The sequence below is a fragment of the Chinchilla lanigera genome, unplaced genomic scaffold, assembly GCF_000276665.1.
Source record: "Chinchilla lanigera isolate Chin_1 unplaced genomic scaffold, ChiLan1.0 scaffold00041, whole genome shotgun sequence".
Taxonomy (NCBI): domain Eukaryota; kingdom Metazoa; phylum Chordata; class Mammalia; order Rodentia; family Chinchillidae; genus Chinchilla; species Chinchilla lanigera.
In genome coordinates this window covers 4,830,754-4,850,677 of record NW_004955442.1, presented here as the reverse complement: position 1 = coordinate 4,850,677, position 19,924 = coordinate 4,830,754, and the positions used below count along the sequence as shown (strand labels likewise).

The 19,924-nt window shown below is 38.6% G+C and overlaps 1 protein-coding gene across 2 annotated transcripts in view; it reads left to right on the top strand.

Annotated features, from left to right (window-relative positions):
• Nucleotides 1–17,225, top strand: part of Ercc4 (excision repair cross-complementation group 4) — a 27,749-nt gene extending 10,524 nt beyond the window's left edge. The window contains exons 6-11 of one of the 2 annotated variants that reach the window (XM_005391144.1): nucleotides 697–825; nucleotides 1,631–1,741; nucleotides 3,663–4,260; nucleotides 6,122–6,214; nucleotides 11,516–11,628; nucleotides 13,701–17,225. In XM_005391144.1, the coding sequence (XP_005391201.1) occupies nucleotides 697–825; nucleotides 1,631–1,741; nucleotides 3,663–4,260; nucleotides 6,122–6,214; nucleotides 11,516–11,628; nucleotides 13,701–14,434 (1,778 nt within the window). In that variant the 3' untranslated portion in view covers nucleotides 14,435–17,225. The remainder of the gene's footprint in view (nucleotides 1–696; nucleotides 826–1,630; nucleotides 1,742–3,662; nucleotides 4,261–6,121; nucleotides 6,215–11,515; nucleotides 11,629–13,700) is intronic. The other variant, XM_013517964.1, reaches the window with a different exon arrangement.
• Nucleotides 17,226–19,924: the final 2,699 nt, after the last annotated feature.

Below are 19,924 nucleotides of genomic sequence, written 5' to 3'. Positions count from 1 at the left end.
CAGGAATCAAACTCACAACCTTGAGCTTGCCAGGCAGGCACTGTGTCACTGAGCTAAATCCCCAGCCCTTAAAATTCATTTTTCCCAAGGAGACAACAAGGGACAGGTTTCATCAGCTCGAGTACTGAAGACTGCAGAGATTTGTAGGGAAATATACATGTGTGACTGGCCACCATCTTATTTTCCAACCAACTGAGGCCTTCCCCCACTACCCAGGACCCTTGCCCCATATAGTTCAAGATTTAATGCAGTTAATATTTACATTCTTCAGGGATGTTTTTAAGTAATAAACTCCAAATGCACTATAGTAAAGAATGCATTGACTGCTAGTACACTTTCATATCACTGTCTTGGTTTATGCAAAGGCATCAGCAGTGTTAGTCACCATAGTACTTTTGCATCATCATTGGAAATGTCAGCACAGTGAAAAGGCCAATATAGTATTAGCATGAGAAAAGTTGTGATGTCATAGACCACCTGAATGCATCATGGGAACCCCCAGGAGACCGTGGGCCACACTTTGAAAACCACTAGTCTAAAAGGTCATAGAGACCACAACAATAAGAGAAGGTATGGTTACTAAGAAACAAGATGGTGACCAGTTGTATATATAGATCATGTGACCATCAGAGATTATTTAAAATTAACCATAAATTGAAAGGAGTTTTTTGTTTTGTGTTTTACTTTTCATATTAGGTTGGCTATTTCTTGACTCCAGCACCTCAATGTTTGTAAATGCTCGAGCAAGGGTTTATCATATTCCAGATGCCAAAATGAGTAAAAAAAGCAAAATGTCTGAAAAAATGGAAATTAAGGAAGGACAAGGTATCTTGTAGGCTTAAGTCTTTAAATATATATTTGATTTAAGTATTTGCTATGAAAACACTTATCGAGTTAAAATGTACTTTAAAATTTCCTTCGGATACATGTTAAACATTTTATGTAACATATGTAACATATATTAAAAGTATTTTTTATGGCAACTCTTGGAATCTATTGCCAGAGGATTCCAAATTTCAAAGGTCAAATATCAATCTAAATTGATTTTTTTACAAAAGTTCGGAATAATAACTTTTTTTGGCAAAGTCTTAGTGAAACATCTTAACATTCCTTTTAACTTTTAAAGGTCATAAATATACTAGAATGAGGCAATTATTGATTTTATTTCAACATTATCTACTTAGATATCAAATGTCACTCATTTTTTAAGGTATAGGATACAGTTATAGTTGTTTTTTCTGCCTAGTTTACAGTTCTACCTCAAAACTTATTTAAAAATATTAATGTGAGTACTTGTAGAAATAAAAGTGTGATCTGTGCCTTGTTTATACATGTTTACGATTGTGAGAATCATGGAGATTTTAGAAATAGTAAATGCTTTCACTCATTCCTTTATCTTGTATAGCAGCTTAGACATAGTGTCTCTGTGGAAACTTAACACCAAGTCATCTTTTAATTACCATACATATAATCTCCTATCAAGGCGTCATGTAACCTATATCAATGCTAATTGAAGTACCTTTCTGTTACACCATAAGTATGCCTTTTTCAGGAAAGCAGATTCTTGAGAAAACTCAAAGAAATGGTCTGTGGACTGATGCTGATATTGTCATCCTTCATCTCTATACAGAAATGAAAAAGGAACTGGTCCTAGAAAGCAACCCAAAGTGGGAGGCACTAACTGAAGTACTGAAAGAAATTGAGGCAGAAAATAAGGAGAGTGAAGCCCTTGGTGGCCCAGGTAGGAAAAAAAAATGGATAATGGCATTTGCTTTTAAATGAGCCTTAATTTGATTAGCTCCTTTAAAGTAATTCCCTATTTTGTTTATAAAATGTAGGTGAATAAATGCCAAGTGAACACAGATTCTGGTGGCAACCTCAATTCTATTCATTTGATGTGATTTTCTCCAGATTGAGTCATTGTGTATTCATGAAGCTGTTTGGGTTTTTTGTTTTGTTTTGGTTACTAGTTGGGTTCTCAGGACTCCAATTTAAAGATTCACCTAATCTCCACATATATATTCACAAGGCGTTTAATCTAGAGTCCCTAAGGAGCAAGCTAACGGGTTTTCTGTTTTATATTCTAAGCGAGTATCTTTCCACAGGGCTTAAACTCTTCTAGGGAATGACACTGATCTAGCCCTCAAAAAAAATTGCAAATTTTAGGCCTGCCGTCTTCTAAAATGGGTATATTAGTAGATTAGCACAGTAGACTAAACCTGAACTATTAAATTTAAAACAGATCAGGTGAAAAATTAATCAGATGAAAAATTAATTTTTAAAAAATACCAATTGAGTTTTTGAACTCTTGCAATCCAAGCAAGTGTTCAGTCCTTCTATTAGTAAATATACTGGTGATATCCCAGAACCTCTGGTACTGAAGGTTAAGACATAAAATCATCCATGCTCACCATGGAAAAAGTGAAAAGGATGAAGCAAAGAGAGAAGGAAAAGATTACTTCTAGCACTAGTTGGTTGTTGGTATATTTCCTTCCAGGCTTTCTTTCACATATTTTCTATTTCAAGTTGCTAAAGTCATAGTATAGATAATAATTTGTAGACATAGAATTAATGAGCCAACTGCTATTAATGTTCTTAAAGCTCATGAGACATTACTGTATTACTGTATTGTATAAAGTTTTTAATCTTCATTTCTTTTAGTAACATAAGAGCTTACCTCTTTTCCACATAGCTATGATGAGGTTGACAGTGTCTGTACATATATTTTATGGACTGGAATTTTTGTTTTGGTACCAGGAATCAAACTCATGACCTTGTGCTTGCTAGGCAGGTGCTGTGCTGCTGGGCTCCATCCCCAGCCCTTGTACATATATTTCATGTATAAAACATATATAACAGTTGTTTTAATTTGGAGACAATGTCTTATTTTAAATTTTCATATTACTAAGTGTAATAGTTTCTCAAATGCAATTCCTCTTTTGTGACTTTTCTTAGTCTTGGCCAGTTTAAACTTTTACTACAGTTTTATTGGCTCTTTTATAATAAAGATATTAACATTTGTCATAGTTGTTAAAGTTTCTTGTCTTCTGTTTTTTAATGCAGTTTTTATACTCATAGCATCCATCTTGATGTGTAGATATAACCTTCTCTGAGAGTTCTTCCATTGCTTTTAAGTCTAGAAAATCATCTTCATCTGGAGAAATGGAAAACAGTCGCTTCTTTTTTATAATTTAATATTTAACATTTGACTCTACAATCCATTTGAAATTTATTTTGGTGCACAAGATCCTCTAGAAAATACTAATTGAAAAGAGTTAAAGCCTCCATTATACTATGCTCTGCTTTCATAAGAATGAATAGTTGTGGTTTCAGCACTACTCAAAACATTTCAATGCCGGGCATGCTGGCACATGCCTGTAATCCCAGCACTCAAGAGGCTGAGGCAGGAGGATCATTAGGAGGTTGAGGCTAGCCTGGGCTACATAGTGAACTCAAGGCCAGTGTGAACTACATGAAGCAACCCTGTCTCACAAAACAAAGCAAAACAAAATCATTTAAGTAATCGTGCCAGAGAGGTAAAACCATGTGATTAACATCTATGAGTCTGTTACAATATTTTATAAATTACAAGGGATAAGTGTCTTGCCTTTGGAGAAAAAAATGAGGGGACACAGAAACATACCGTTGTTTTCTGATTGTAGGTCAAGTTCTTATCTGTGCAAGTGATGACCGCACATGCTCCCAGCTGAAAGACTACCTCACCACCGGGGCAGAGGACTTCTTACTGCAGCTGTACAGGAAGACCTTTGAGAAGGACAGCAAAGCTGAGGAAGTATGGATGAAATTTAGAAAGGAGGAGGGTTCAAAGAGAACGATGAAATCCAACAAAAGGCCCAAAGACCTCCAACAGAAAGAACGGGGTTCTATCAAAGAAAGAATTCCCAAAAAGAAAAAACGAAGGTTGACTCTAACTCAGATGATAGGAAAATCTGAAGAAGTGGAAGAGGAAGAGGATGTTGAGGAAGGATATCCTAGAGAGATAAGCAGTAGCCCAGAAAGCTGCTTGGAAGAAATTAAGCATGAAGAATTTGATTTAAATTTGTCATCTGATGCTGCTTATGGAATCTTGAAAGAACCCCTCACCATCATCCATCCGCTTCTGGGTTGTAGCGACCCCTATGCTCTGACAAGGGTTCTCCATGAAGTGGAGCCAAGATATGTGGTTTTGTATGATGCAGAGCTCACATTTGTTCGTCAGCTTGAAATTTATAGGGCAAGTAGGCCGGGGAAACCTCTGAGGCAAGTCAGAAAGAATATTAACTGTTTCTTGACACTTTCATTTTCACACTTCTTTAGGATTTAATGCAAAAACCATCCCAGTTGCCTATTTTCTTATCTTTAACAGTCCATTGTTAGGGGCTGGGGATTTAGCTCAGTGGCACAGTGCCTGCCTGGCAAGCGCGAGGTCATGAGTTCGATTCCCGGTACCGGAAAAAAAACAAAAAGCATTCCATTGTTATGATGCTGGTTAGGTTCATGGAACCTTTTGCTTTCTGTGGAATCTGAGGAGTTGTACAGGACAGGTATGAAATGTCAGAGCAAGACAGCATACTAATCGACTACTTGTAATTGCATCTTTGCCACTGTTCTGTACCATATATGTTGATATAAATTAACTTTTATATTAATTTGTGGCTTACTGGGTTCAGTATCTGAAAAGTCTAGGAAATTTATAACATTCTAAGTGCCACCAAAAGTTAATATAATTATGGCTTAGCTACATAATTTTAATCTTCTAAAATGTCTTCTAAATTTTAGTAAGTGCCTGAATTCTATGCACATAAAACTAAAGTGTTTTGGGGGAATTACTGAACTGAATTTTCCTCAGTTTCGAAAAGTATCAGATGAAAAATCTACAGAAATATCAGATGAGAAAATGATGGCTCCCAAAGAATATAGTGTTCTGGCTCTCCAATTATCTGAAGGGAAATAAACAGCAAAATTAATATCCTGAACTCAATCTGAACCAAAAGCTGAGCCAAAAGAAACCTTTCTAACAGTTTAACTAATGCAGCCTTTCAAAGTAGAGATGAATGGAGGAGCTGGATCAGAAATAATGCAGAGATAAAGAGATTAGATGAAGCTGGTAAAATAATTATAGTCTGGTAAGTTTTTTCATACTTTGCTATCGATCAACTTTGTAGATAGCTTGTGTACTCCAGGCTTCTTGCCTGAGAACAGACTAGTGTACTGTTTGGAATCCAAATGTCAGGAGCAGAAGGGACCTGGAACTTCAACCCCTCACTGTGTCCATGGGAAACTGAGACCCAGAAATGGTGAATGACTTGACCTGAGCCATGTAGCAAATTTGTGGAAGAGCTGAGGACTCTTAATTCATTACCCAATGATCTTTTCCGTGTTCCACTTCAAAGAAATAGAATCTAGGAAGATAAAAGCTCAAAGAAAAATTGAGGCTTTAAGGAAAATACCTCTTATAAAAGATAAAGACAGTATACCACAGAGATGCCTAATTCAGCACCAACAAAATACAAAAGCAGGTCTTTTAAAAGCAGATATATCAAAGTATTTTTGAGATGCCTGATACAGTCCTTATGTATTCTCTGTGTGCATCTTTATAGAAAATGTCTGATGGCTCCATTCTGTTAAGGCATGAACAAAGAACTGAGAAAGTATTATGCAGGTAAAGGTCATATAGATTTCATTTATTTTTCACTAACATGAACTTTCATAAACTGGTTTTTATAACTGCTATCCAACTTTTTAAGCAGTTGTTTGGCAGAGGTGCAAAGAAAAATTTGGAAAAAAAGAGGCTCTAAGATTTTGTATTTTTTCATTTGTTCATAGTTACACGGAAAGAATTATTTTATCCCTGTAGTTAAATTTCAGTATTTACCTAAACTCTGTTCCCCTCTCTGATGAAAGAAAGGGAAAAAGCCAAACTCATTAGGTAATGAGACGTGTAACAGGTGGGGCTTAGGCAGCTTAATTTGAGTAAGTTGTATGGTAGATGGAACCTTTTATTCTTAGTTAAACATTATTTGAGCACTCTAGGTTGCTGATTTCAAATGTCCTGTTGTTCCTTTCAGGGATTAAAAATTTATGTTTTTGCAACCTAAAAGAGTTCTGTCTCAACTTGCAGGGTTTACTTTCTTATATATGGTGGATCAACAGAGGAACAACGTTATCTCACTGCTCTGAGGAAAGAAAAGGAAGCTTTTGAAAAGCTCATAAGGTAATAAATAGAAGATCAGTATGAGAAGCACTAGAGCGAAGTCCTTTCAAAGTCCAGGCTTCTGTGGGTAGGGAAATAACTAACAGCCCTCAGGAAAGATGGGGAGGGAGGAAATTGGGTAAGGGTTCCATCAAGGCCAGCTGTGGTCTGATTTTTCCCCAGCTTGTACCTTGCACACGGGTTTTGTTCACTCCTCTCCTCCTACCCTCTCCATTTTCTGTTCATTGCTTTAGTTTTCACTTTTTCTTTATTAGTACAAGTTTACAGTACATAATGATTACATCATGGGGAATGTGTACATGTATATTACACATCTTAATTGTTTTTTTCAATCATTTTCCTCTCCCCATTTGCAAACTCTCTAGTTCCATTTTTTCCTTCAACTTTTTCTTTAAATCCTTTTTCCTTTCTTCCACTCCCCTCTACCCCATCTCCTTCCCATTTGTTTTCCTTCCCATATGAAAAAGTTCTTTTTCTTCCTAGTGACTCTCTTCTAATTTGCTCCTAATGTATACTTTGGTTTCTCACACAAGAGAAACAGTGCAATATTTAAACTTGTGTCTGATACATTTCACTTAAGTTCATGGGCTTAGGTGCATCCATATACCTAGAAGTGCCTCACATTTATTCTTCTTTATGACAGAGTAGTACCATATTTTCTTTATCCATTCATCTGTTGATGGGCTTATGGGCTGTTCCTAAGGTTTAGCTATTATAAGTTGTGCTGCTATAAACATGGGTGTACATGTATTACTGTGGTATGATGACTTTAAGTCTTTTGGAAAGGTAACTAGAAAGGGACAGCTGAATCAGAAAGAACCTCTAATTGTAGTTTTTTGAGGAATCTCCATGCTGATTCCTCCCTTCACTTTGAATTAGGATTTTTTTCGTCTGCATAAAATTTCCACTGTCTGCAAACTACTGGACAGTGACTACTTTACTACTTGCCAGAAAATACTTTTATAACTAACCGGTTCTGATCACCATCAGTAGAGTCACTCTGCAAAAACATTTTTTAAAAGTGTACTGTTTGAATGTACTTGTATGATCTGAGAATGGTTATCTGGTAATGTTCCAAGTGCTTTTCAGTTTAACATAAGGGAAGTATATGTGAAATAGTCACAGACTGCCTGGCTGCCTCTTACTCCTGAATGCAGTCAAGAAATCTGATGGCCACCCTCCTGCAACACTATCAAAAGACTACAGTGGCGAGGGAGGATGGACCAGATGTCCTCCAGAGGGACTCAGGACCCAGGCCAGGGCTGAATCAGACGTCACTGAGCTAGAGAAAAGCTAAACCTGAGGAGACCATGGCCTGGACTGAGTATGACTGAGCCAGACCAGTCTTCCATGCCACGGACATTGCCAATGCACCAGTTGCAGCAAGAGGGCAAAAATTCTTTGTAGTGGCAGCAGCCTGCCAGGGTGCTAGACAGAATTTCCAAATGGACCATCATCCTACCATACTGCCTGTGGGTTTTCAGCACTGTGTAAAATATGTGTATGTCCTGGTTACTTGAGAGCAAGCATTGCTACGTATAACAGTGGCTCAGTAAACCCGGAGCCAGTGCCATCAAGTCCCTCTCAGGCTCAGCGTGGTGTGCTGGTAGCACACTTCTCTTCCCTTTTAATCTTCTAGAATCGTGACATGCCTCAGCCATAAATTCTTCCAGCAGCTGGTCATACAGTAATTTCCTCTAAGCCTATGAAAATATATTTTCTACAATGCCCTCCATGGAATTATCTATATGGGATATGAGCATGTACATATATTTTTGAAAAACATTTTACTAATAGTGTTATAACACAGCAGTTATAACAGAGACTACCCCTTATTGTTCAAAGCTCTTAGAACCCTCTGTCTTACTGTGTCTTCTAGACCTTCACCCTCCAAGGCTGAAACAGTAGATATTTGTGAAGCGCCCACTCTATCCCTGGTCCAGAATAGATATTAAAGTGCTAAGGTTACTGTGGGTACAAAAAGCATCTGCTCTACTGAAGCTTTCCATTAGTGGAATAGGGAGACACTAAATAATATAAATAATGTAATAAATAGGAGCATTCAGATGACAGCAAAGGTAAGAGAAAAAGGTGTAATAGGAGAGTGTGTTAAAAAAAAATTCATCCCAGGCCACAAGCTGATCAGGAATAGCTTCATGGAGGAAGCGGTATTTAAGCTGGCACTTGGAAAAATGTGCAAGAGCTGCCAGGCAGATGGGGCCAATGAGCGGTTGTGCTGAACAAAGGTATGAGAGAAGGTTCAGGAATATAAAAGACCCTGTCAAGGATTTAAGGCTTCAAGGGCAACAGGATAGGATCGTAGCATTCTAAGCAGAAATGTGACTTAATTGCACTTTTATAGGCCTTCTCTGTCATAAAGCAAATGGAAAAATTTGGATACTACTCAGAAGGCTCTTACGCTTGTCTGATCAGAGAAGGTGGTAGCCAAAATTAGGTGAGAGGAGAGATGGAGAGAGGAGAGGACAGATTCAAGAGATGTTCAGGAGATAAAAGCAAAGAACTGGTGACATTGCACACGGCTAGTACCTCTTAAACATTTTTTTACTATTTTTAAAACCACTTTTGACTAAGTTTTCTCTGGTTAAAATAATTGTGGCCAAATTACAAGTGGACACATAGAACTAGAATACTGTTTACTGGTGTTCATGTCGAGACTCCAAGACTCACTAGAAGGTGAGTCACAGCGGTCAGAAAATCTCCTCACAGTATAGTTTATTAAAGTAAAAGGAGTGAAATTAAAATCAACAAAGGGAAGAGGCATGTGGAGGAAGCCCAGGAAAAACCAACATCAGCTTCCAAATGTCCTCGCCAGGTAGAGTCGCACAAATGTACCTAACTTTGCCCACCAAATTTTGGCAACAAGGAAACTCATCTGAGCCTGCATGTGCAGTTTTTGTTGGGCTCAGTCACACAGAAAGACTATCCATGTGACCAACTACAGCCACTTAGATTCAGCCCCCCAGACCAAAGTCAGTATGTACCCTAAATCACACTGTTAGCATCAGCTCTGTAATCTTAAGTGGTACACAGGCCAAAGGCCTCAGGCATACAGAAACCCTCTAACCAGGCACAGTTCTCCATAGGCTCATAGCTTATCTCCTAAGAGCTGGCCATGCGTCAGTCCCAAAGAGCCAGGCCTTTCTTGGAAATGTGCAGAGCTTGAGCAACTCTGGCTTGCTGAGTTAACCGTTTCCCCGCACAGGGTTGTAGCCAAAGCAGGTGTTAGACTGTGAGGAGGGCATCATTGGAAGGAGTGGGGTTTATGTTCCATACTTTCCTCATACATCTGCATTTTCCTGGTACATCAGGGAGTCCAGTGTAGAAGAGAGTACTTGAGTAAATAGTGCTAAAGTGTTGTGGACCCCATGCTGCTCCTGTTTTTTATAAACGATTCTGTATATCGAAAGAGAAATAGCACATGGGTAAGCCCTGCACATATGGAAACCTCACTCAGCAGAACTGGGATCATGGACTCTTACCCCCATTTCAGCCAAAACAGCATTTCCTCTCCAGGTTATGCAATTCTCTCCAAGGTCTGGCATAATTTTTCCTAAACTCTCACAGTGGTGATTGCCTACTTATTATAAATATCATAAATCTTCCGTTTTACACAGCAGTCAGGTGGTTGCACTATTTAGAATTTAAGATACTTAGTTTCCCAGACAGTATGGGGAATTTGAGAGGTGTTTGTTTTGAAACACAGAATAATTTTTGAGGTTCGTTGCTGAAAGAACGTTGCTAAAAATAAGATGTTTTGCCAAGACCCCCATAAGTGATGTCAGAGCAGACACTGCACTACCGTTTAAGATAACCAGAATGGGATGAGTCAGCGGAGAACCAAGTATTTAGATGAATTAAAGATCAGTATGTTACAGATGACAAGAGAAAAAAAGGCTACACACTAAGAATTGGTAATGAAGTGCTCCTTTGGCAGAAAAATGAGTTCTAAGACCCTCGGCACCATATAGTCTTAAAAGTCACTGCTTTTCAAAGGAAAGGGTATTTTTATCATCACAAAACAGGTTACCAAGGCTTGAAGAAATGCCCATTTGAAGAAACTTGTGACACAGCACCTTCTTCCTACATTGTAATGTTGCACAGGGTATGAAGATGTTAAAAATACTAAAGCAAAAATAGGAAACCTCAGTACTTGAGATTAAGTGGAAATAGGAATCTGATTTTTTGTTATTTTGTGTTTGTTACATAAAAAAACATCAACAGTTATGCTAAATGGTGAAGGCAAGGGACTGAATATTTATATTTTCTATAAAATTAATTTGAGTTACTAGTTACAGTTTCATTTCTGGAGTATATTTCTCAGAAATGGAAGCCATTGTGAAATCATTTGAAAACCTATCATCAGGCCAGGTGTGGTGCCCACATGCCTGTAACCCCAGCTACTCAGGAGGCTGAGGCAGGAATATCATGAGTTCAAGTCCAGCCTGAGCAGCTTAAAAGTTAAATTTACAGAGAACTCTTTATTTTGTTCTGTTTTGTTTTGTTTTACTCCGGTACCGGGACCCGAACTCACGACCTTGCGCTTGCCAGGCAGGCGCTTTTGCCACTGAGCTAAATCCCCAGCCTTAAAAGTTAAATTTAAAAAAATTTTAAAGGGCTGGGATTTAGCTCAGGGGTAGAATACTTGGCTACCATGTTAAAAGCCCTGGGTTCAATCTCCAGTACCTAAAAAAAAAAAAAAAGGAGAAAGCTTATTTTCAGTTTTTTAGCATAATCTTGAATAATTAGATTACCATATTAAAAGTGTAGTAATAGCTTTATTACTATACTTTATTACTCAGGAGTAACAGCTTTATTACTCAGGAGCTCTTCATGACACAGCTCTAAATTGCAAATCTTAATTATGATTACTGGGTTCTCAAGATCTACAAGGTATAAGATACTGAGCTACCTTGAAGATAGGAATTGTTACATGATCCTGTTTATATCTAGAGTACCTAGCACAGCATACAGGAGCACTCTAAATATTTTTCAAATAAATGTTTGAGTAGCTGGGCATGGTGGCTCATGCCCGTAATCCCAGCAGTGAGGGACACTGAGGCAGGAGGATTACAAATTTGAGCCCACCATGGGCAATTTAGCAAAAATTGTGCCTCTAGTACTTGTCACTTGTCTTTACATATTTAAATGTAATTTAATTTTTAGGTTCTCTTTACCACTATAGCCATGTAGATCATTTTAGGTACTAGAATTTTCAAAAGATTAAAATCTATAATTTTGAAGTTGATCCTCCTGAAATGTGGAAAATGTTTTCTCACACAGGGAAAAGGCTAGCATGGTTGTCCCTGAAGAAAGAGAAGGCAGAGACGAAACCAACCTGGACTTAGCAAGAGGCACAGCATTGACACAGGCTGTTACTGACACCCGCAAAGCCGGTGAGTGCTGCCCTCGGCCAGAAGCCCCTGTTGCCAGCAAGAGGCTGGGAGGCACCACAGTTACTCTGCAGAAAGTTGGTTTTTCCTACCAAACTCAAAAATGGAGTTTGTCTGCCCAAACTCCAGCCTCAGCTCTGCCGTTTCCTAACCATGCGTCATCTCCAGAGCGAAGGCACTGTGTCATTTGTAAAATGAGTGGGGTTGAGTTCTAGGTACCCCAGCTTAGAATGAGTTATATTCCTCTGGTGGATTTAAAATCGGTTAGTTGAGACTCAGAATGTACTTTTCCAAAAAAACTTTGGTAAATGCTGACGAGGCCAGTCGATTCATTGAGTAGCTAAAAGAAGTTATGTTTCCTTCTACCTCCCCTCTTAGGTGTACACATAGGTGGCAAATTATGGGGGTGTATACACTCCCATTCTTTCTGCATTCACTTGTTACTCAGTGTTCCTTTTGATCTCAGTTATCTGGCCACCTCTGCGCTGTGTGATATTCAAACTACAGCATGCCACCAAGACCTGCTGCATTCCAAGTGTGCTGTGAACCAGAAGTAACCATTTTCCCACTCCCCAAATTGCAGTTTTTCCGTGGCAGCAACTGATATCGCCAAGCAGCATGAGAAAGGCAATATGATGGAATTGATATCGTCATTGGTGAGATTGAGTACAGTTAGAGCACTGGGTCTTAAAATTTAGTAGACTTAACAGTAACTTCAGATGTTTTTAACCTGTGGATTCGTAGGCCTCATCTATAGGAATTCTGATTCAGTGGTTGTGAGTTAGAGTCAACATCTTGGGCTTCTGATAGAAGTGATAGTCCTTGGATCATATTTGAGGAAACACTACCTCAGGGTATCTGTCTTTTTTGAAGAAGATTCTTAACAGCTCAAATAAGTCGGTACCATTTTATGAAGAACTGCAGAATATAAAGCAGTATGAAGGAAAATAGATTTGAGCATGCAGATATCACACGGGAAGCTCTTTGTAGAAATATGCCCTTTTTAGGTCAGTCCTCAAAGCCTTTGTGTAAGGTTCCTAGAGCTGCTTGTTAAAAATCACTACAAATTTGGTGGCTTGAAATAGGATACATGTATTATGTCACAGTTCCTGCAGGGAGGCCGGAATTCCAAATGGGTTTCATTAGACTAACATCAAGGTATCAGCAGCCCTGTATTCCATCCAAGGGGCACAGGGAAGACTCCTCCTCCCTGTTTTTTCCAGTGCTAGAAGCCACCTGCATTCCTCAGCTCATGGCCCCTTCCTCCACCTTCAAAGGCAATAAGGTAGTGACTTTCCCCTGAGGCCTACCCAGAAAACCCAGGATAATCTCCCAACCTCAAAATACCGAACTTATTCACAGTCACAGAGTCCCTCTTTCCATGTCAAGTAATATTTATATGTTGCGAGGATTGGAGCATGAGCATCTTTAGGAGCCCTAATTCTGCCTGCAACTCCTCTTGCTGTTTAAACGTGTCATCTTTCAACCATCTGTATTAGCATCACATGACACTGCTAGAAATGCAGTCTTAGACTCCTCAGACCTACTGATGTGTTCTTTATATCCTAGACCTGTTGAATACAGAGTCTGCTTTCTAACGCAGTCTTACATAGTTTCTATGCATATCCTGGTTTCCCCCCAGTTTTGTCTTTTCCCATCTCTTGACTCAATGAGATGATTACAGCAACTGCTAAGGTAACTTGCTGAGTGAGCGTAGTAAGCACGTACTGTGTGTGGGTCTCTGTCGTAGGACTGAAAACTACAGTGATCAACACAGATACGGTCAGTGTAACAGAGGGACCACAGAAAGCAGAGCAGAGCAAATGTTTTGTACTTATGAGTCACTGCATGTAAGGAACTACCAATAGATTCTGAGTTTCTATTGGTTCTATTTAATTTAAGCAGAGGTAATTTCCCTCTGCTTTCTATAAATACTTTTCAAAAAGAGAGAATACTACCATGCAGTCTTATGTGTCCATCCATCAGAGGTTAACAACAGAAACACCGATTTTAAACTTTTAGCTTTGGGAATTCTTTCCCAGTGGTATGACTCAAAGCGATACTCTTTTAAATAGGCGGCCAGGAACAGAATGGAACACAGCAAAGTATAGTCGTGGACATGCGTGAATTCCGAAGTGAGCTCCCATCTCTGATCCACCGCCGGGGCATTGACATTGAACCTGTGACGTTAGAGGTTGGCGATTACATCCTGACGCCAGAAATGTGCGTGGAGCGCAAGAGCATCAGTGACTTGATTGGCTCTCTGAATAACGGCCGCCTGTACAGCCAGTGCATCTCCATGTCCCGCTATTACAAGCGCCCTGTGCTTCTGATTGAGTTTGACCCCAGTAAGCCCTTCTCTCTCACAGCCCGAGGTGCCTTATTCCAGGAGATTTCCAGCAACGACGTTAGTTCCAAGCTCACCCTTCTCACACTTCACTTCCCCAGACTCCGCCTTCTCTGGTGCCCTTCCCCTCATGCAACAGCAGAGCTGTTTGAGGAACTGAAACAGAATAAGCCACAGCCTGATGCCGCCACAGCCATGGCCATTACAGCAGATTCTGAAGCCCTGCCTGAGTCAGAAAAATACAATCCTGGTCCCCAGGACTTCTTGTTAAAAATGCCAGGGGTAAATGCCAAAAACTGTCACTCCTTGATGAACCACGTTAAGAACATTGCAGAATTAGCAACCCTATCACAAGACAAGCTCACAGGTATTCTGGGGCATGCCGCAAATGCTAAGCAGCTGTATGACTTCATTCACACCACTTACGCAGAAGTGGTGTCTAAAGGGAAAGGGAAAAAGTGAACAGTGCTGTCTGTTTGCTCATTGATGACTGCTTTTCAACTGTTCTCTGCCAGCCGTACTGTCATTATTAATTCTTTGTTCAGTGATTCATTCTTTTCCAGTGCTTTTAATGGTTTGCGCTCCAAGGTCGGTGGACCAGAAGCTGAGATTCCTCTCTGAACATTGTGTTTAGCTATCTTTTTAACTTTTGCTTGCCCACTCTCTGCCCACCCCCCAGTGTCCCTGGCAGATTGCTGCATTCCATTTTTAAATGAGATGCGTCAGGATCAGGCAGTGCTTCTGCAAGTATTTATTGAAGACTGTTTTGAAGCGAGGAGGGACAGCCACCTCTAAAACTGGATGACTAGGCTCACCCAAATACCTGTCATACATATTACAACTTGGTTGTCCAAAAGCATCTCCATGTCCCTTTGTTACAAATGCAATGAATTACTAATTCACAAAATTTGGTGGTATAGGTGAAGGAGCCCTTAGAATTCTGTTTTTACCGATGTTCAGCCTCCTACATCTCAAAGATTTCTAAGCCCAAGTGACTAGTTACAGTCTCACAAAATCTCCTCTTTTCCTGTCTCTTCATGAGCCCAAGACACCATACTACGTCCTCTGTGTCTCCCTGTCCTCCTGTCCCTGTCCAGAGCACCTCTGCCTCCCTGTGTGAGGATTCAAACACAAGCAAATGAGTAACCCACAAAACTTTCAAGATTTCCTTGTCTTCCCTTTGTGTTGAGATAGAAGGGTTGCAGATAAATGGAAGATCAGTGCACAGTATATAAAATTCAGAAGAAATACATATATATATATATATTTAAAAATCCATAAAGAAACTAATCTCATTCTAAATCTCCTGATTGATTTAAGGTGGCCTTTTACTGAAGTATATATACAAGACATTCATAGCATCTTTGTGCAGTTTTTTAACTTGGATACTTAAACATTAACATAGCTGTTACATGTTGAGTAATGAGCAGTAAATTTTCTACCTCAAAATTTTGATGTAGGCATGAATTCTGCTAGCTTATCACATAGTTAGCATTTCATCAGTGTCAGCTGTTTTTTGGTTTGTCACACTACCGAGACAGTGGACCTTATAACAAAAACTTGTCGTCACCTTTAACAAAAGTACCGTAACTGAACCTCCCGTATTGGCATCTCGATTTATTGGCACTTAACCGTATCGTTGTCTGTCAGTGTCCATGGAGGATTGGTTCCAGGGCCCTCCCATGGTACCAAAATGTGCAGATGCTCAAATCCCTAAAGTAAAATGTCATAGTGTTTGCGTATAACCTACACATATCCTCCTGTATATGTTAAATCATCTCTAGATGACTTACAATACGTAATACAATGTAAATTCTATGTAAGTACTTACACTGTAATGTTTAGGGGATAATGACAAGAAAAAGTCTATACATATTCAATACAAGTGGAAGTTTTTCCTCAGATGTTTTCAGTCCTCAATGGGTGGTAAACCCATGGATCCAGAGCCCTCGTATAGGGAAAGCCAAACTATGTTAAGAGTGTCAGCTGTGGATACACGGATTTTTGGACTCCCGTGCTGGGGATGAAGCTCAGTGTGCATTGCTTGCTCAGCTTTTGCCAAACAAAATCTGAAGTGTTTAAAACTCTATACAAGGGTACTATAAAAATGAATTGAGGGGTATCAAGAACCAGATCAGTTATCACAGAACCCTGTAAGAGTGGAGCTGAACCTATGGCATGGCATGGGTTCCACGGTGGGCTCTTGGTATCATTTAAAGCTCTAAGAGGTTCACCATCACTGCTGTAAGGTGTCATGGAGAATAAGGACAATGACAAACATTAGTCTAAGGTGAATCAAAGATGAGGCTGCTGATTTTGTCCCAGAGGTAAAAATATGCCCCCAGAATAGGAAACAAAACTTCTGAGTGATTACAATGTAAATATTAATATTCATTTTTTAATTTATTATTTTATTGAAGAGTTCAATCATAGTTCATAGTTTATTGAAGAGTTCAATCGTAGTACATTAAAATAGATATACCACTTCAAATGGTAATGATTATTATGTTCCTTCATCCTAGTCTAGTATTTCTGCTTGCAGTATGTGATCCCTTTTTTTTTCTTTTCTTCTTGTATATTTCCACTTGTCTCCTATTGCTGTTTCATTACATAAAAAATCTTAACAGCACATTCTGCAATGGGAACTACATTCATAGTTTAGTTGTCAAAACTAAGCTCTTCTCAAATATACCATTTTAAACAGTCTTCGTTACCTAGTGAAACGTAGATAACACTTAAATGCATTTATTTCTAATGTCCCTCACTTATCAAAATCTGCGCTTTGCTGTTGTGCCTACTGGACATGAAGAAGGTGCACTGTCTTGTATGTGTCTGAATTATGATCCTTTTCCAGTGAACTCTAAAATAGAATAGGTGAAGGATTCTCACTGCCACTTCCTTTTCCAACTAAATAAGTATATTTTAATGTATTTCTAGTTGTGGAGAGCTTGTCCTACATCCATAACTATTTGATTTTCTCAAATTTTTAAATGAATTTTTACAATCTAATAAGGTTGTTTGGTAAAAGAACTAGAGAGGCATACATTACAAAATGATGACTTTCTAACATTTTGCTAACTTTCCTTTGCTTTCAAAACAGTAAATATCTGGTTAATTGATGAACTTCTGTGTGGCTTTTTAAAAACCCTTTTTAAATGCTAGATCAAACTTGTTCCATTTTGGTTTTGGCTTTTGTCATTTTGGTTTGGTTTTTGCAGTACTGGGGATTGAACCCAAGGCCTTCACACTGACTACATCCTCAGCCCTTTTTATATTTTATTTTGAGACAAGGTCTCAATAAGTCAGCAAGTTGCCCAGGCTGGGCTCCAGCTTCAGCCTCCTGGAGTGCTGGGATTGTAGGTGTGTGCCACAACACAACAGCCAGCCTATTTCGCAGGTTTTTTGCATAAAAAGGTGAACATCTGAAGTACTGTGAGAAATCATTTTGTTTATATCATAGTGTCTCTCTTAATAAATCTTTTAAATTATACAAGACATGGGGCTGAGGATTTAGCTCAGCAGCACAGCGCCTGCCTGGCAAGCACGAGGTCATGAGTTCGATTCCCAGTACCGGAAAAACAACAACAACAACAAAAAACTAAGGCAATCTGTAGTGGCCATAAATGTCCTTTAGGCACTGCGTAACACTTTCTTTAAGTGTGACACTTAATAAACTCCATCTATAGGTGTTTGAATGCTTCCAGGATGCAGTTTAAATTCTTAGCTCATGAAGGACTGAAAATAATCACCTCATTCATCAACTCATTAGGACAGGAAGGATTAAGTCCAGATTTGGTCATGTTGCAATAGCATTGTAGAACTAATAAATGCCCTGATAAATGACACAGGAAAACCTTCCATAAAGCAAATCTGAAGAAGTGGGAGGGGGGCGGGGGAGACATGAACTACTGGTCTTTGCTTTTGTTTTTCAAGTGTAATTTGATTTTTCCTTTGGCTCAGAGAACTTCTTTAGGGAAATTCTTGTTTGTGTTCAGTTTTCATCTAGACAAGTCCCCTTTCAAACCAACACTTTAGGAAAATTCTTTCTCAGGTGTAAGTAGATTAAAATGTAGTCAAGCTTTGACATGAATTGTTATTCTTTATTATTTGGCTTTCTGATTTGGTTTACAGCTTCTTCCTGTCTGGGGCTGAATTTCAGTACTTAATTCCCATCTTTACCATCAGATTCTTGGTGTTCTATACCATACTTCTGGAATTTTTTTCTTTTTTTAATTTATGATTGTGTAAACCACAGTTGGCTTGGGAGGGAGATAAAATTAAAAAATATCTATCTGTAACAAGTGTGTATGAATTTAATAAAATATATATTCAGTATTTTTCTTCCCATCTTCAGGACAAAGTAAGCTGTAACAATGTGTAGCGGAAGAGTACATGTTTTAAGCGATGTATTGGTAAACATTTAAATACAGAGAATATTTAATTTTTTTCTTTTTCATTATGCAGAATAAATGATTAAGGCTGAAAGGCCTCTTGAACCTCTGCTTCTGCTATTTGACTTGCTGATAACCCACCTTCTGAGGCATCAGTGTATTTCCCTTTTCATTCTATAGCATGTCTCCTAAGAAAAAAAGAAACCTGTTCTTTGGAAAATGCTCATTTATTGATATGTAATAAGTGTGTGGCAACCTCAAAGCCTGTGCCATCTTAACGAAAGTTAATTCTCTGCCACCCCTGCCATGTACATTTTTGTTTCATTAACATCAAAGTTTGAAGAAGTGAATTGTCCTTTTGACACCTCTGGGACTTATTGTCATTTCGTAAGTTTATTTATGAATTGGCTCTTTTCAGTGATTTAATGATTGTCACTTCTGCTATAAAGTGAAATCTATATCCCTTTTTAATAAGATGTAAAACAGGTTATTTCTCAAAATGTTCTCATGTGTAAATAAAGACTGGCAGGCTAATGAACCTCTTCCTCGTAGTGGTAATATGACTCACATTTATTGAGCACTTGTGCATTATTTCATGTAATCCTCGTAACAGAGCCACAAAGGCATTATTATGTAATCCTCTGTTACAGTGATGAAGCTGAGAAGCAGAGAGGTTAAGTAATTTGCCCAGGGTCACCCGATAGTAAACGGTGGAACTATACCTGAAACCCAAGTGGATGCAGAGTCCCTGGTAAAAGGGCGGTGACGGGCAGGTTGTGGGAAACTGCACTGCATCGCCTTCGTGCACCTAAAAATACAGGAAAAAGCAAATGGTTTGTTTTAATAACTGTCCTAAGTAACAGTGTCCAGCACAAGTATGCAAAATTTAAAAATGGGTAAAACAATATTTGATAATCTCTCTGTGTAGAATTAGATGTGGTGAAGTAGTCGAATGTACCTTTTGCTGGCTGATGAGGAACGGTGTTTTTCAGTGGTGTAACAGAGGTTAACTTGTAGAAAAGTATGACAACACAAAAGATTCTTGTCCGATAGCATTGTAAGGGTATTGCCATGCACACTCTTTTGTCATTTGGCATTTCTTGGCAAATTTATTTCTCCATTCCTTTAACCATTCAACTGTAAATCTCTAAGTGTTTGGTTTTCTTTTCGACCACTCTAAACTTCCAGATTTCCTCATTTATTCAGTTAAAATCTTTGGCTTTTTTTATGAGTTATGTTTTTTAAGTTTTTGAAAATTATACTTTGTGATAGTATTGCCAGTAGAACTCCCATAATCCCTATATAGTGATATAGGGATATATAAACCCATTTCCAACCTTAGAATCCTGAAATACATATGTTGTTTGCACACACTTTAATTTTAATAACTATAGAGAACTTTAAGATGCTAGCATATTGTTCAGTGGACTCCTATTTCTCATTTTACTAAAGCTTAATTATTTACCAAAGCTTAATATTTTATCTAAGTTCCTTTTCTGCATAGCCATTGACTGTCAGTGTTAAAGAGCCTAGTTCATGAACAAGAAAGAAGAAATTTAGA